The 17,528-nt window shown below is 38.3% G+C and overlaps 1 protein-coding gene across 1 annotated transcript in view; it reads right to left on the bottom strand.

Annotated features, from left to right (window-relative positions):
- The window catches only part of LOC5564784 (39S ribosomal protein L30, mitochondrial), a 29,493-nt gene extending 17,221 nt beyond the window's left edge, over nt 1-12,272 (bottom strand). Inside the window, exons 1-2 of the mRNA XM_001649064.2 lie at nt 12,016-12,272; nt 11,820-11,949 (exon numbers count right to left, since the gene is read on the bottom strand). Coding sequence (XP_001649114.1) covers nt 11,820-11,949; nt 12,016-12,149 — 264 coding nt within the window. The 5' untranslated portion in view covers nt 12,150-12,272. The remainder of the gene's footprint in view (nt 1-11,819; nt 11,950-12,015) is intronic.
- Nucleotides 12,273-17,528: the final 5,256 nt, after the last annotated feature.

Consider the following 17,528-nt stretch of genomic DNA (forward strand, 5'->3'; position numbering starts at 1 on the left):
ATCAGTGAAAATTCTCGTACTGATAGTAACAAAAGTGGTAAAAGTTCAAAAATAAGTGGCACCAGTAAGTCGAGCAGTTCCAAACGTGATTTGGCGTTGAAACGGATCGAAGAATTGAAGGAAAGGAGTCGTTTGGAGGCGCTGGAAGAAGAAACTCAGTTACAGATGTTGAAAATAAAGCAGAAGCAGATTGAACGGCAGCGGCGCGAATTGGAAGAGCTACAGCAACTCTCTAAATTGGTCGAGGAAGAGTCGGAGTGCAACGAAGAACCCGACAATCAAGTTGGAAGTGACATAAGTTACATTGATAAGGTACAGGGATGGATGAACTCTTGTAATGGTGTGAATCCTGGTAGGTCGCGCAGGCCGGACACCGCGTCAGAGGCTAATGCTAGTCAGTTCTCACTTATGTTCTCCGAGGTTAGTGAGAACGAAATCATTCGAAGACACCAGGTACAGCAAAGAACATCCAGCATGGTAGTAGATCCAACGACACATCAAATTGCTTCGCGTCAGGTGTTCCCAAAGAATCTTCCTGCTTTCGCAGGTTATCCACAGGATTGGCCACTTTTTATCAGCGCATTCGAACAAGCAAATGCTTCTTGTGGATTCACCCATGCAGAAAACCTCGTCAGACTTCAACAAGCGTTACAAGGAAAGGCGTTGGAGATGGTTCGTAATCTGTTGCTATTACCAGAGAACGTGCCAATGATTATCGACAAGCTACGTCGTCGCTTCGGAAATCCTGAAATTCTGTCAACTATGCTAGCTCAGCGGATCCAGAAACTCGAAGGACCAGATTCGGAAAATTTGGAGTCCTTGATGGAGTTTGGGAGTGCAATCGGAGAATTCACGCAGCATCTGGAGGTTTCGAAACTGAACGACCACTTGAAGAATCCCGACAGGAAGATAAGCAGGCTCAACGTTTCTTGTTCCGATCTGATACAAACAGCGAACCGGATATTTATGTGATGGACGTGGTTATTTTTGGGGCAAGCTGTTCCCCTTGTTGAAGAATCCCGTATTGATGCAAAGTCTCATACAGAAACTACCACCATGCTATGCCATGCAATGGGTGGAGTACAAACGCAACTGCCAAGTGATTGACTTGAAAACTTTTGGAAAATTTATGGAGGATCTGGTTGACAAGGCGTTGGAAGTAACGTTTGAAATGATCGAAGTAGGGTCGTCAAAAAGACGTGAAAAACCGAAGGCCAAGGTTTTTACTCATCTGATGAAAGAAGATCATGAAGTAAACGATAGTAAAGCTAATCTGTACAATAAGCCATCGTCAGGACAGGTTCAAAGAAAGGACGTCAGTTGCTCTATCTGTGAGGAACTGGGTCATTTGGGTCGGGATTGCCGAGAATTCCGTAATGCTAGTTTGGAACGAAGGTGGATGATTATAAAGCATATGGGTTTGTGCCCCCTGTGCATATTCAACCATGGAAAATGGCCTTGTAGGTCGAGGAATCGTTGCGAGGTCGAAGGTTGTAATGGCTTACATCATTCGTTACTACACAACCCGAGTAATGCAGATGCTGTCAATAGAGAAGCCCGTTGCAACAGTCACTGTTTACCAAATAAGACGGTGTTGTTCCGCATAATTCCCGTTTCGTTGTATCGAGAACATCGAAGATGGAATACACTAGCGTTGGTAGATGAAGGATCGTCTACATCGCTTATCGATAATGAGGTAGCTGAGTTTCTACAGTTGGACGGACCCCGCGAACCATTTGAAATGCGCTGGACGAACGGAGTTAGTCGGACTGAATCTCATTCAAGAAACGTTGAGATGAAGATTTCGGGAATCGACAAAATTCAAGAAATATGTGTAGCAAGGACAGTTAATAAGCTAGATCTTCCAGCTCAACAATTGGATGCAAGCAAGCTGATCGAAGAATTCCGACATTTAGAAGGAGTTGAAATATCAAGTTACTCGTTGGATACTCCGAAGCTGTTGATTGGAATCGATAATATGCACCTCATCGCTCCCATTGCATCGCAAATAGGAAACAAAGGACAGCCGATCGCTGTTAAATGCAAATTAGGATGGACAATTTACGGTCCACGACCAAATATACTGTCGAATGTACATTTTCTTGGTCATCATCGATGTGGTTGCGAGGAGTGCAGTGAAGCGGATCAAGATTTGAACCAGATGTTGCGGGACAGTTTTCAACTCGATGCCGTAGGGGTTTCTCCAATAAGATTAGAATCAAGAGACGATTGTAAAGCGCGTGAGATCCTCGAAAGAACAATAAAACGAGTAGGTGATCGATTCGAGATCGGCCTTCTTTGGAAAGACGGAGTACCCAGATTTCCAAAAAGTTCCATGGCATATAATCGATGGAAGAATCTAGAAGCTCGATTGAAACGGAATCCGAGTATGCGAGACATACTGCAAAGGCAAATTGACGAGTATGTGTCCAAGGGTTACGCTCACAAAATCACGGAACGTGAGCTGTTAGAAACACCGCAGGAACATTGTTGGTATTTACCTTTGAACTATGTCGTCAACCCAAAGAAACCCGAAAAAGTAAGAATGGTGTGGGATGCTGCAGCAAGGACTAATGGAGTCTCGTTTAACGATAGTCTTCTAAAGGGACCAGACCTTGTCGCTTCGTTGTCCGGTGTTATCAATGGGTTTCGTGAGCGAAAGGTGGCATTTGGCGGTGATATCCGAGAGATGTTTCACCAGATCCTGGTGCGACAGGAAGATAAGCAGGCTCAACGTTTCTTGTTCCGATCTGATACAAACAGCGAACCGGATATTTATGTGATGGACGTGGTTATTTTTGGGGCAAGCTGTTCCCCTTGTTTGGCGCAATTTGTGAAAAACTTCAATGCCTTGGAACATCAACCGAAGTATCCAATAGCATCCGATGCCATTATCCGGAAACATTACGTTGACGACTATTTCGATAGTGTCGACACGGAAGCCGAAGCTATTTTGCGTGCAAAAAATGTCCGAAAAATACATGCAGACGCTGGGTTCGAAATTCGCAACTGGGTGAGCAACTCATCGAAGGTACTAGAAGAGCTCGGTGAAACGAAGGTACAATTGACGAAGTCTTTTGATGAAGCAGATGCAGAAAGAGTTCTTGGAATTAGGTGGCAACCGGAGAAAGATTCGTTCGTATTCTCCACCGAATTCAGGGAAGATTTGCGACCATACATTCAGGAAGGAACTTGGCCTACGAAACGAATAGCTTTACGCTGTATTATGAGCATGTTTGACCCGAAGCAGTTACTTGCGCCGGTGTTGATCCACGGACGTATTTTAATGCAAGACTTGTGGCGAAGCGGTATCGGGTGGGACGAGAAAATTGGAAAGGTACATTACGACCGTTGGCTACGATGGACAGCATTGTTTCCATTGATAGATAATATAAGTATTCCACGCTGCTATCTTGGGAGGATGAGCCCTAATGCTTACGACACAGTACAGCTACATGTTTTTGCGGATGCTGGAGAGGACGCTTACGGTTGCGTAGCATACTTCCGGTTTACAGATGGAGAAAATTTTCATTGTGACTTAGTAGAGGCAAAGGCAAAGGTGGCTCCCTTACAACACCTGTCTATACCGAGAAAGGAGTTAGAAGCAGCTGTACTAGGAGCAAGATTGCTTTTAGCGATAAGTGAAAATCATTCAATTGAGGTGAAGAAGCGTTTTCTTTGGACTGATTCGAATGCAGTTGTTTCATGGGTGAAATCAGACATAAGGCGTTATAAACCATTCGTGGCTCATCGTGTCGAAGAGATACTTAGTAAAACAAGTCCGGAAGATTGGCGTTGGGTACCCTCGAAACACAATCCTGCAGATGATGTTACCAAATTGGGAGAAGCGACACAACTAAGTTCCAACAATCGATGGTTTCGTGGTCCTGAATTTCTGTATCAAACAGAAGACAACTGGCCAGTACAGAAGTGGAATTCATTAGAAATTGAGGAAGAATTACGAGCTAATGTGCTATTTCATGACATAGTTTTGCCAAATGTGATGTTACCAAGGGTGGAACACATTTCCAAGTGGAAAGTACTTGTTCGGATGGTGGCCACAATATATCGTTTCGTTTCGAATTGTCGACGTAGAATCGATAAACAACCGATTGAAGCCTTGCCTATAACAAAAAAGGGGCTTGCGAGGATTCCAGCAAAGCAAGTTCCTTTACGTCAGGAGGAATATCTGTTAGCAGAAAATTTAATTTGGCGTGTAACGCAGGGCGAAGCCTTCGCAGACGAGGTGAAGACGTTGATCAAGAATCAAGATTCATCTGTTAACCAATTTGGAGCAGTTGAGAAGAGCAGTCCATTGTACCGGTTATCGCCGTTCTTGGACCAATCTGGAGTAGTGCGAATGGAAGGTAGAACAACAGCAGCTAACTACGCAACCTTTGATGTGCGGTTTCCAGTAATTTTACCGAAAGAACATATCATTTCCCGGAAATTGGTGGAGTTTTACCACCAACAATGTGCCCACGGTAGCCGAGAAATGGTGGTAAATGAAATCCTTCAGCGATTCTACATTCCAGGACTGAGATCTTTAGTCGAAAGTGTTACGAGAGACTGCATATGGTGCAAGGTTCGGAAGGCGAAACCAGTTGTTCCTAGAATGGCTCCACTTCCGCCATCCCGGATGGCTGTGAGAGAACATCCATTTTCTTACGTTGGTGTAGATTATTTCGGGCCGGTGTAGGTAGCTGTTGGGCGCAGACGTGAGAAACGCTGGGTGGCATTATTTACGTGTATGACAATACGTGCCGTACACCTAGAAGTAGTCTACAGCCTGACCACACAGTCATGTAAAATGACAATTCGCAGATTCGTGAAACGACGTGGAAGCCCGATTGAGATCTTTTCAGACAACGGGACAAATTTTGTTGGAGCGAGCAAAGATTTAGCAGAACAAATTTGAGCTATCAACTCAGAATGCGCTGATACGTTCACTGGAGCAAGAACAAAATGGACGTTCAACCCACCTTCGGCCCCCCATATGGGAGGTGTTTGGGAGCGCATGGTACGGTCCGTGAAAGAGGCGATGCAAGTACTGGCGTGTGGAGAAAGATTGACAGACGAAATTCTGCAGACAACTCTTGTAGAAGCAGAGAACCTAATTAACTCTCGTCCGTTAACGTATGTGTCTACGAACGTACAGGAAGACAAGGAAGCCATTACACCGAATCATTTCTTGACAAGTTGTCCTTTGGTGGATTGCATGCCTTCGAGAAGTTCAACAGAACTTGCAGATCGACTACGGAACAGTTATAGCCAAGCACAGTATTTGGCAGACGAATTGTGGGAACGTTGGCAACGGGAGTATCTACCTATGATGAACCGGAGAACGAAGTGGCATAAGGAAAGCAAACCTTTGGCTGTTGGAGATTTGGTATATGTTGCAGATTCGGAGAAGCGAAGGACCTGGGAGCGTGGAGTAATTGAAGAAGTTTTTGCTGGAGACGATGGAAGAATACGGTCGGCGATAGTGCGTACTAAAACAGGAGTGAAGAAGCGAGCAGTAGCAAAATTAGCAGTTCTGGAGATCGGAGCCTAGGAGTGGTAAGCACAGTAGTGACTACCATCAACTACAGGGCTTACGGGCCGGGGAGATGTTACGCCGGGATAGAAAGGGTTCACTCCGTGGACGCGACCATGATAACGTTGGTTTAGCTGAGAGCGTGGCGGAGATTATAAACAAATGGAATGACTGTCAAACGGTAGGGCGCTGACATATTAGTTGAATGCTAGTTGGAAAAGTTGAAACTGAAGAATATTGAATTTGTCGAAGATTTATTGGAATAGGATTGTTACTGAAATTAATTGTTGAATTGAAACAGTAAGTAGAAAATGTGTATTGATTAAACTTAGCTAAATTTTTAATCAAGCCGTAGAACTATTGATGCTGAATTTGGAACAAAGGATTCTATGAAATAGAGCACAAGTTGTTACATACCGTGAGTTACTTACCATAATATACAGCCTAATGCTTATACTGATTATTTAGTGTCAATTCAGGGTATACATTGTAGGGAGATTGAAACGTTCGAAGGCTGAATTTGTTATTCGAAGACTAAATTCGTAAGTAGTAAAACAAACTTGTAACATATGCGAAATTTAATGAATATATTTTTAGTTTTGAGTGTGTCGAAAACAGGGTGGCCACCAAAATTCAATTATCAAATTCCCGCTTTTTTCCCGGTTTTCCCGGTATATTTTTCACAATTTTCCCGGTTCTTAATTGTGCTAGTAAGGAGATTGTTGTCAGTTTTTATCCATTTTGGCAGGCTTTTTTCAAGCCACTGAAGCCATATTTTTCAACAATATGCTTTTTGCTTAGGTGCTTCTTACTGCCAAAACATTTGGATGACAAAACCCCAGGACCCCAAATAATTATTGAGGTTGAAGATATATCCACAACTTCTAATCCTTGGATCTTTTTTCATGAGAATGAAGGGTTCTCCAAACCAAATAAGTTTGAGCTAAAAATGAAACAGGATAGATGAATAATTTTATTTGAGATTTTCAGGCCGAGGCTGGCTCATTTCTTGAAACTGAAACAAAGCCACACAAGTAGAAGCATGTATCTCTACTTCATTTATTCTTAGTTGATTAGTTTACTAATGTCATATTACAAACTCTTATACATAATATATTGTTTTAAAAAACATCTGGATTTATTGTGGTAATAATGTTAAGTAACTAAAGAAAATTTTTAAAGCAATATTTTTGAGTGCCTTCATTTTCTGAAGGAAGTTTTTAAACTTTGATGTAAAACTTTGAATTAAATAAGTTATAGAGAAGTCCAAAAAATGTTATCCCTGACAGTAAGAGGAAAAATTAAAAATAAATAGAAATATTGTTGACCATTCATAAAATGCATAAAATATTTTGAAGAAGCATACTGTAGCAAAGTAGAAATCAAATCATTAATATTTTATAAGACATTTCAGACGAGCGAAAACAACTGAAACTGTCTGATAAAATCATAAAATATGTGATTTTACATAATCACTCGATAGATTTCAAATCCTTCTATCATTTAAATGTATGAAAATCGCGACTTATTAAAAAATTCTCTGCAAAAACCTTTGCTTCAATAATAGGAACACTGTTCCTTTAGTGGGGATATGGTTTAAGCATGATTTCTTTCATGGCGCAATCCATTGATTTCTTATGGAACCATCTACTATGGGTACTGTTGCAGCACTATGGGTGCAAAGAAGCAAAATTTATGAGCGAAATAATTGTTTTAAATAGCTTAATGATTAAATTCTTGGAAATTATTCGATTGTTTGTATCATTTTCGCATCGTACATCATAGAAAAATATCACATAGTCATTTATTACAGAGGAACATGTCCAAATACACTACCTCCACTAAGGGAGCGTTTGCCATATTTGTACAAATGCAGAGATGCTTCATTACAATAAAATCAAACATAACAGCTTTAAATGAATATTTTATTTTGGATTTGTAAGCTTAGAGCTCAGATGTTCGTTCAAAACCGATTTTCCCGATGACTTCCTCAGATTCCCGGTTTTTCCCGTCTTTTTCCCGGTGGATTCAAATTCCCGTCTTTTTCCCGCTTTTCCCGTTTTTCCCGGTTCGGTGGCCACCCTGCGAAAAGCAGTACCGTTAAGTCACCAGTCACCGTGCGGGCTCCATTCACCGTGCACATATACAAATTCCTACAGAATATTCATACAATTTTCACAAATTATTCTTTTGTCAGCAAAATAAGATAAAACTGATAAAATGACGTAGTTTTTGTCACAAAGCATTTTAAAAAACCTAGTTTATGTAGTCAAAATCATGTGAATTCTGTTTGATAATGAGATTTTTCAACACTCTTAGTAGAAACGCCAAAAATTACCATTTTTCATTTTAACGTTAGAGTATGAAATTTTTCAAAATTTCCACAAGTTCACACTGTGGATACTACTAGTTAGATGTATTTCATCGTATGAGCAATGAAATTTTATGCAATTTATAATTTTTTATTGTGTTTCAGTTAAAACCCAAATGCACGGTAAATGGACACTTTTCAATATGTATGGTTCCCATTACCGTGCATTACTGTAAAAAGCTTGAAATTATTCGGTAATATTAGATTTATTGTTATGTCGTGATTAAAAAACTTCATATTGAGTGTTTGAGTGAATATGAAATGGTTTGGATAATACAGTCAAACCTCCTATAACGATTTTAATGAAAAATTATTTATTTAGTAATTTTTTAAACTTTTTATGGTTTTTATTATAAATGAAGATTTTAATACTCTTAAAAATGAGTGCGCACACTACTAGCAACATAGTTGCTCCACTTCCAACGTTTCTTCAAGATACAAAATTAAATCATGACGAAAACTGTATGCACGGTGAATGGTGCACTAGTGTGCACGGTAAATGGTGACATAGCACGGTACGAGGCGACCTTAACATCACATATTCAAACATATTTTTAGAGTATTTCTTGTTATCCAGCCCTAGTTTTATATTTTTTCCTGAATTATTATATAATTGCACGCTACGTAGTGGTATTTTAGTACGCATCAAATTATTTGGCAAAGTTATACAATTTATTGAAGTGTAAATTTTTCTTAAATGCACGGTGAATGGTAGCTTGACGGTACTTCAAAAGGTAGTTTTATCGATATGCTGCCCCGAACTCCTCCCAACAATGACTAATTTTGTATCTTGACGATGTTTTTACAAACAGATTATTTGATTGCATAATTTATTTGTTTTATTTCATTAGGGTATAGACAAACTATTATGTTCACCCTGATGATGATGATGGATTTTTATATTGTTGACGTAGCTTTAGTTTAAAACCTATTTTTTTGTTAAGTCTACAAAAGTTTGAGTCTCGCGCGCGGTATACAGGTATAAATGACTATTTTATGATTTGTAAACAAAATTGGACAATTGCACTGTTGAAGGATTCTTTGGATTATTAGTAGGCTCACTGGTTGAATGTCGGAAACTTCTTGAAAATGCGAATGTTGTCGATAGTTTTGAAATCGTCTTGCGGAGTTTTCAATCCTGACAAGGTTTTGGATTTTGTTGGAATTTCATGATCACTGGTTATGCTTATGAACATCTGTGGTTAAGATCAATGGTGTTTACAAAATTTCTTTGTTGCTGTATAGTATGAAAATTTCTATGTTATTTATATCTGTCAAAAATAATCAGACCGTTTCGTTTTGCAATATCTGATTAAATTGATCATAATAATTATCTTAAAGATATATCGTCTAGCTCAAACCTTTGTAGGGGTATGTGGCGGGACCATCATCATCATCATTTAACTAATGAGGCCTGGCCCTGGAGGGACCCGTTCAAAGAGGACCTGATAATATGCCGAAACATATTAACAGATCCTCCGCCTGAATGCAGCCGTTTCATGATAAATCATGAACCGTTAGAGGTGTGCCAAAGTATTGGGAAGGTGATATGTTTCACAGGCGGGTATTATTATGGTGCACCTTCTACTTTGGCACCGTCAAACCCTGTGATCGTGGCCAGGGGTTTTCAAAACACCTTTTTCTGTATTGTTTTATTTAAGTTTACATAAAAATCAATTTCAGCATATCGCTTATATACTATACGATTTTCATAACCCACTTACCCTATGGTACATTGAAAGATATTTTAGAGGAACCCTAATTTTCAGGAATCTTTTGGAAACTCCGTAATCTCTGAAGAGATACTTAGAGAAATTCATGATGGATTATCTCTGGAGAATTATTATTCATCGGAGAATTGCTGAATGATTCCCCCAAAAATTTTTGGATAAATACCCAGTGGAATTTCTGGAGGATTTCTCGGATAATCAACTGGACGAATTACTCGAAAAATATCTGGAAAAAACGCCGGAGAAATCCACAAGGGAGCCCAGGAGAGGATTTCTGGAAATTTCATGGGCAATTCATTGAAGAGTTTCTACACTGAGAACAACGTTGCGGTTGAAAATACTATATCAGAGGGTTAAATTAAATACACAACGCCACTTGATTTGTGCAGACTAAATTCGCATTTATTTAGAATATTTTGTGCATTCAATTTTACCATTTGTGTAGTAAAAATTACTATATCATGGTTAAAAACTTGCAGCATACCAGAATCGAACCGAGGATCTGGCGATTGTCAAGCGCGAACGCTAGCCGCTCGGCTATCGACGCGGTTGGATTGAGAGGGAACATAACGCAAATAAAAAGCGTTCATGATAGCTCAATCGTGGTTGGAATAGTAAATTTAAAAACACGTTCATGGTTCTCATTACTGCAACGCTTGTTTCAGTGTTCTAGATTTCTTGAAATAATCGATGGAGGCCTTGATGGAGCAGTTTGTTCCTTAGCTGAGTGGTAAGAATCCGCGTCTACAAAGCAAAGTCATGCTGAAGGTGTCTAGGTTCAATTCCCGGTCGATCCATGATCTTTTCGTAATGGAAATTTTCTTGACTTTCCTGAGCATGGAGTATCATTGTACCTGCCACGCGATATCCGAATACGAAAATGGCAAATTTTGACAAAGAAAGCTCTCAGTTAATAACTGTGGAAGTGCTCATAAGAACACTAAGCTGAGAGTCAGGCTTTGTCCCTGTGAGGACGTTAATGCCAAGTGGAACCTGGTTGGAGCCAAAACTGGTGCTTCTCTCCCCCAACAAGCAGTTATCATGATTCCGTGTCAGTCTACAGGTGAGCAAGCTGTCGGTCGATTCCAAACGAGTTAGTAACAACATGAGAGAGCAATAAAACAATTACTCGAAAAAAATCTCTGTAGGAAAACCTGGAAGGCTTCCTAAGAGAATTTTTTACAATTATCCTTGTAGAAATTACTGGAGGTGGTAGCGTTGGACTGCCGAAGTACTTCCTGGCACAAATTATGAAGGAATTCATCTAAGCATCCCTTGAGACTTACTAACGGGCTCTTACTACAGGAAGTAAAGGACAAATATCTGGAGGAATTTCTTGGGGGATCTCTGGGAAGTCTCTGAGTGAAGAATTCCTGACATTTTTCCTTAAGGAATATGTGAAGGAGATCCTTGAGATATTAAAGAATAGTCTTTAAGGAATCTCTAGAGCTGCATGAATTTACATCAGAATCCACTTTAAGGAGAAAAAGTGATTTTAGACACCTTTAAAATGTTTCCATAAAAAAAGACATCTTTTAGAGACTTGCACTCTAATAGTGACCAAGTCCTTTTAGAAGGACCAGTCCTGCAAAGAAACACACACTCATATTAGATTACTGGGGTCGGTAAAATTTTACTGGGTTTTGAACTACCGAAAAAGTCAGTAAAATGTAAATTATCGTCATGCATGATTGAATGGCAAATATCGCCAGGTTTTATTTTTCATTGGTAATTGGTATTAAAATATAGCCAACCGCAAAATTTCAAATGAAAATTCCTGTTCTTCGATTTTTAACAAACCTCGCATACTCTGAGATAACGCCCTAAAAGCCATTGGTAGCCACCTGTGTGGCTCGTTGTTTCTGAGCAAAAGAAGGAATAAGCATCCAAACCAACATCACGGGCAGGTAGATAATGATCCTTTCTTCCCCATAGCGTTGTTAAATAGCAATAAAATCCATTCAAATGCTCAGAAACAACGAGCTACACACATGGTTACCAATGGCTTTTAGGGCGAGATCAGAAGTTATGCGAGAAAATTTCTTAGTTTACTGACTTTCTCGGTAGTGCAAAAACCCAGTAATTTTTACCGAACAGATTGAGTGCGCACATTTCAAATAACCAGTGAAAATATTAGAAATGCACCCCAAATGTTATCTAGGATGTCTCAGAGATGACTTACCTCATAAAGTCCAAGGTCCCTCAAGATTCGCTTCTCCCAGTGGGGACATCCCTTGACCGGTTTAATCCGACGCACCCGGAATAGTTTCGACGGTTCACCGGTATTCGGCAGAGAATGTTCGTTGTTTTCCCTGAAACGCGGTAAAGAGGAGTGAGTTACATAAGTCGGTTCAGTTCCAGTAACATAAATTTCTTACCGGGGATAGTAGAATATGTTGTTCACCTTCACGCCATCCTTGTACAGGAATTTCTTGTTGTGTTTGCCGTAGTTTCGAACCAGCAGCGATGGTTTAGAGTGATTAACGCAAGCCGAAAGAATACGTTTGAACATGATTTATTTCCTTTAGAACTAAATTGCGGGCTGAGAAACGCGAAAAAATGTGTCGACTGCTTGCAAAACCCAAACAAAACATTGAAATCGGAATGTCAAAATCGTCCGAAAATGATAATAAATCAATGAGAATAGGCCTTTTCATATGACAGATCCGTCTATGCATTTGTTTACATCGGTGGAGGACCGGTGCTAACACGGGCCTGTCATTTTCATAGAAGAACTGTCAAAGTGCTTCCCGATCAGCTGAATTGAGACGTCATGTGAATAGGCCTATATAATATATTTTACCGAGGTGAGGAAGAAGACATATAGTGTGCGTGACATCCATGTACGGTGCAAAATGTTTCACGACTACAAGCAAACGAGCTCCCATAAGAACCCGTGTAAATTAGTGACGTAGTTATTTTTGTTTACGTTTCCTCTCTTTACTAATACATAGCCCTTGCTTCTTCTTCCACACCTTAGTATATATTCTCATTGATAATAAATCTAAGGGGTCGTACAATTGAGTCGAGTACACACTGTAAACTCGGCATTACCCTTTAAGGAGTAAAAAATGCCCATTTTTTGCCGATATATGCAGCTGTCAAAATAATGGGTACTTAACAATTTCCAATAATGGGTATTAAGTGCCCTTTTACATATTCCGTTTAATTACCCTTTAATGGGTGAAAAAATCCTTGGCAACAATCGGTAGATTTATGCAGCAGCCCAAATACTACAAAGTTTTGTTCTCATAAAAATACAATAAGTTCGAAGAAATGCAGAAAGGTTCAAAGTAGGTACATAAATTGCCTTTTTTGTATGTTTTATTTATTATCCTATCATATTTTGCAGGATTATTTTGCTGCTGAGTACATTCCGCATTCCCGAAACCTCTAGTAGCAGTGGCCCCATTTTCCAGATCAACAAATTAGTCAGATGGCTCATTCTCCTGCATTGGAGCAATAATAATTCATCGTAATAAATATATTGAATAAAATGTATTATATTCTCGAGATTTCATTGTTGATTATGCTACGAACAGTAATATAAAAATTAAATTACATTTTCATCTTAAAAAGAGTAAAATTTACTCTGTCTCTCGTGAAAAAATATTTTGGATAGAGGGTAAAATTTACTCGTTGATTTGACGTACAAGCCGTTTACTCTTTAATGAGTAAAGGCCCTTTACTCTTTTTATGAGTTAAACTAGTTTCTCTCAAAAAGGGTATTTTTTTACCCTTTAAAGGGTACTTTGGTCTTACAGTGCACTGTAAACTCGGCATTACCCTTTAAGGAGTAAAAAATGCCCATTTTTTGCCGATATATGCAGCTGTCAAAATAATGGGTACTTAACAATTTCCAATAATGGGTATTAAGCAAGGGTGGAACTGGCGGCTCTTTACTGCTACCCCAACGTGTCGCTGGTTCTAGAAAGTAAACAACCATACAAAATTGGGTCCTAAAGCCCTGTCCCAATTTTAGTGCCAAACGCTTAAGTTTAGGCCAAAAACACATGTTTACTCAATTTTCTAATGTTTTCCGTTGGTTTAAGCCCAAAAACATTTTTATTAGATTTTGTCACATTCTTTGGCTTAAACTCAAATTTTGGGTTTATTTTGTTTTCCGTGTCCCTTACGAAATGTCAGATAGGAACAACCCCAGTGGTCGAACTAAAACCCCTGTGGTGTTTTTGTCGACTAAGCGAACGTCAAACATGATCAAAAGTGTCAAGGTTCATTTATGGACCAAATTTTTAAATTAAAGTTTGAACATGATAAAGCCATTATTTGAGCGGGAAAAATTGCTTAAGTAATTACAGTAACATGCTTTTTCGTGTTATTAAATAAAAACAAGATTTCATTACAAATTTTGGGACCCAATTCCGACCAAACAATGGTGAAGGCGTAATCAATTTTCTAGCAAACATCCATTTTGGGAATTAAGTCGAATTTGCTGATTATATTACCAACAGTGCACTGCAGTAGCACGTAGCAAATAACTGCTTGCAAACAATGTCTTTCAAACGCATTGAATACCTGTAATTTCGCGAATAATATTTTTTACTTTTCCGCGTTAAGCCTTAAAACTGGTTCTGGACTTAGGTTGGCGGCTTTTCAATTTTACTCCCATTTGACAGCCACCCTCCACCCTTGGTATTAAGTGCCCTTTTACATATTCCGTTTATTTACCCTTTAATGGGTGAAAAAATCCTTGGCAACAATCGGTAGATTTATGCAGCAGCCCAAATACTACAAAGTTTTGTTCTCATAAAAATACAATAAGTTCGAAGAAATGCAGAAAGGTTCAAAGTAGGTACACAAATTGCCTTTTTTGTATGTTTTATTTATTATCCTATCATATTTTGCAGGATTATTTTGCTGCTGAGAACATTCCGCATTCCCGAAACCTCTAGTAGCAGTGGCCCCATTTTCCAGATCAACAAATTAGTCAGATAGCTCATTCTCCTGCATTGGAGCAATAATAATTCATCGTAATAAATATATTGAATAAAATGTATTATATTCTCGAGATTTCATTGTTGATTATGCTACGAAAAGTAATATAAAAATTAAATTACATTTTCATCTTAAAAGAGTAAAATTTACTCTGTCTCTCGTGAAAAAATATTTTGGATAGAGGGTAAAATTTACTCGTTGATTTGACGTACAAGCCGTTTACTCTTTAATGAGTAAAGGCCCTTTACTCTTTTTATGAGTTAAACTAGTTTCTCTCAAAAAGGGTATTTTTTTACCCTTTAAAGGGTACTTTGGTCTTACAGTGTACACTGTAAACTCGACATTACTCTCTAATGTGGGAAAAGTACCCATTATTTTCTGATATATGGAAACGTCAAAAAAGAGGTATTTTATTTTTCCAGATAATGGGTAATTTTTGCCCTTTTATATGTTGCGTTCTTTTACTCTATAATGGGTGAAAAAATCCTTGCGATTTAATAATAGTGGAATTCCCCATTAGACTGTGCAGCAGTAGTTTGTTTCCACAACAAAGAAATAAGTGCTCAGAAACACTAGAAGGTCAAGGTAGGTGCACTAAATAAATTCTTTTCCCTGCCGTGTGCGCTAACTAGATGAAAAATCAAATTTTACAGGATCATTTCAATTCCGGGTATATCCCGCATAAGAATGGCCTGCCGGAGAAGCAGCCCCATTTTCCAGGCTTGCAACCCCAAATGCTGATGATAAATGATTCTCTTACATTAGACCAAAAACAATTGTTTATTGTTAATATTTAATTGAATAAATTGATGTTTCTATATTTTTTTTCTACGAAAATACCATACAAATCATAATCAATTCCCATGTATAAAAAGAGTAAATTTTACTCTGTTCCTCAAATCATGTTTTTAGGATAGTGGGTAAAATTCACTCGTTGATCTGACGTACAAGCCGTTTACTCTTTAATGGGTACAGGGCCTTTACTCTTTTTATGAGTTAAACTAGTTTCTCTCAAAGTGGGTACTTCTTTACTCTTTAAAGGGTACTTTGACCTTACAGTGTACAACGCACTGCACTGTAAACTCGGCATTACCCTTTAAGGAGTAAAAAATGCCCATTTTTTGCCGATATATGCAGCTGTCAAAATAATGGGTACTTAACAATTTCCAATAATGGGTATTAAGTGCCCTTTTACATATTCCGTTTATTTACCCTTTAATGGGTGAAAAAATCCTTGGCAACAATCGGTAGATTTATGCAGCAGCCCAAATACTACAAAGTTTTGTTCTCATAAAAATACAATAAGTTCGAAGAAATGCAGAAAGGTTCAAAGTAGGTACATAAATTGCCTTTTTTGTATGTTTTATTTATTATCCTATCATATTTTGCAGGATTATTTTGCTGCTGAGTACATTCCGCATTCCCGAAACCTCTAGTAGCAGTGGCCCCATTTTCCAGATCAACAAATTAGTCAGATGGCTCATTCTCCTGCATTGGAGCAATAATAATTCATCGTAATAAATATATTGAATAAAATGTATTATATTCTCGAGATTTCATTGTTGATTATGCTACGAAAAGTAATATAAAAATTAAATTACATTTTCATCTTAAAAAGAGTAAAATTTACTCTGTCTCTCGTGAAAAAATATTTTGGATAGAGGGTAAAATTTACTCGTTGATTTGACGTACAAGCCGTTTACTCTTTAATGAGTAAAGGCCCTTTACTCTTTTTATGAGTTAAACTAGTTTCTCTCAAAAAGGGTATTTTTTTACCCTTTAAAGGGTACTTTGGTCTTACAGTGTACACTGTAAACTCGACATTACTCTCTAATGTGGGAAAAGTACCCATTATTTTCTGATATATGGAAACGTCAAAAAAGAGGTATTTTATTTTTCCAGATAATGGGTAATTTTTGCCCTTTTATATGTTGCGTTCTTTTACTCTATAATGGGTGAAAAAATCCTTGCGATTTAATAATAGTGGAATTCCCCATTAGACTGTGCAGCAGTAGTTTGTTTCCACAACAAAGAAATAAGTGCTCAGAAACACTAGAAGGTCAAGGTAGGTGCACTAAATAAATTCTTTTCCCTGCCGTGTGCGCTAACTAGATGAAAAATCAAATTTTACAGGATCATTTCAATTCCGGGTATATCCCGCATAAGAATGGCCTGCCGGAGAAGCAGCCCCATTTTCCAGGCTTGCAACCCCAAATGCTGATGATAAATGATTCTCTTACATTAGACCAAAAACAATTGTTTATTGTTAATATTTAATTGAATAAATTGATGTTTCTATATTTTTTTTCTACGAAAATACCATACAAATCATAATCAATTCCCATGTATAAAAAGAGTAAATTTTACTCTGTTCCTCAAATCATGTTTTTAGGATAGTGGGTAAAATTCACTCGTTGATCTGACGTACAAGCCGTTTACTCTTTAATGGGTACAGGGCCTTTACTCTTTTTATGAGTTAAACTAGTTTATCTCAAAGTGGGTACTTCTTTACTCTTTAAAGGGAACTTTGACCTTACAGTGTACAACGCACTGCACTGTAAACTCGGCATTACCCTTTAAGGAGTAAAAAATGCCCATTTTTTGCCGATATATGCAGCTGTCAAAATAATGGGTACTTAACAATTTCCAATAATGGGTATTAAGTGCCCTTTTACATATTCCGTTTATTTACCCTTTAATGGGTGAAAAAATCCTTGGCAACAATCGGTAGATTTATGCAGCAGCCCAAATACTACAAAGTTTTGTTCTCATAAAAATACAATAAGTTCGAAGAAATGCAGAAAGGTTCAAAGTAGGTACATAAATTGCCTTTTTTGTATGTTTTATTTATTATCCTATCATATTTTGCAGGATTATTTTGCTGCTGAGTACATTCCGCATTCCCGAAACCTCTAGTAGCAGTGGCCCCATTTTC

The sequence above is a fragment of the Aedes aegypti genome, chromosome 3, assembly GCF_002204515.2.
Source record: "Aedes aegypti strain LVP_AGWG chromosome 3, AaegL5.0 Primary Assembly, whole genome shotgun sequence".
NCBI lineage: Eukaryota > Metazoa > Arthropoda > Insecta > Diptera > Culicidae > Aedes > Aedes aegypti.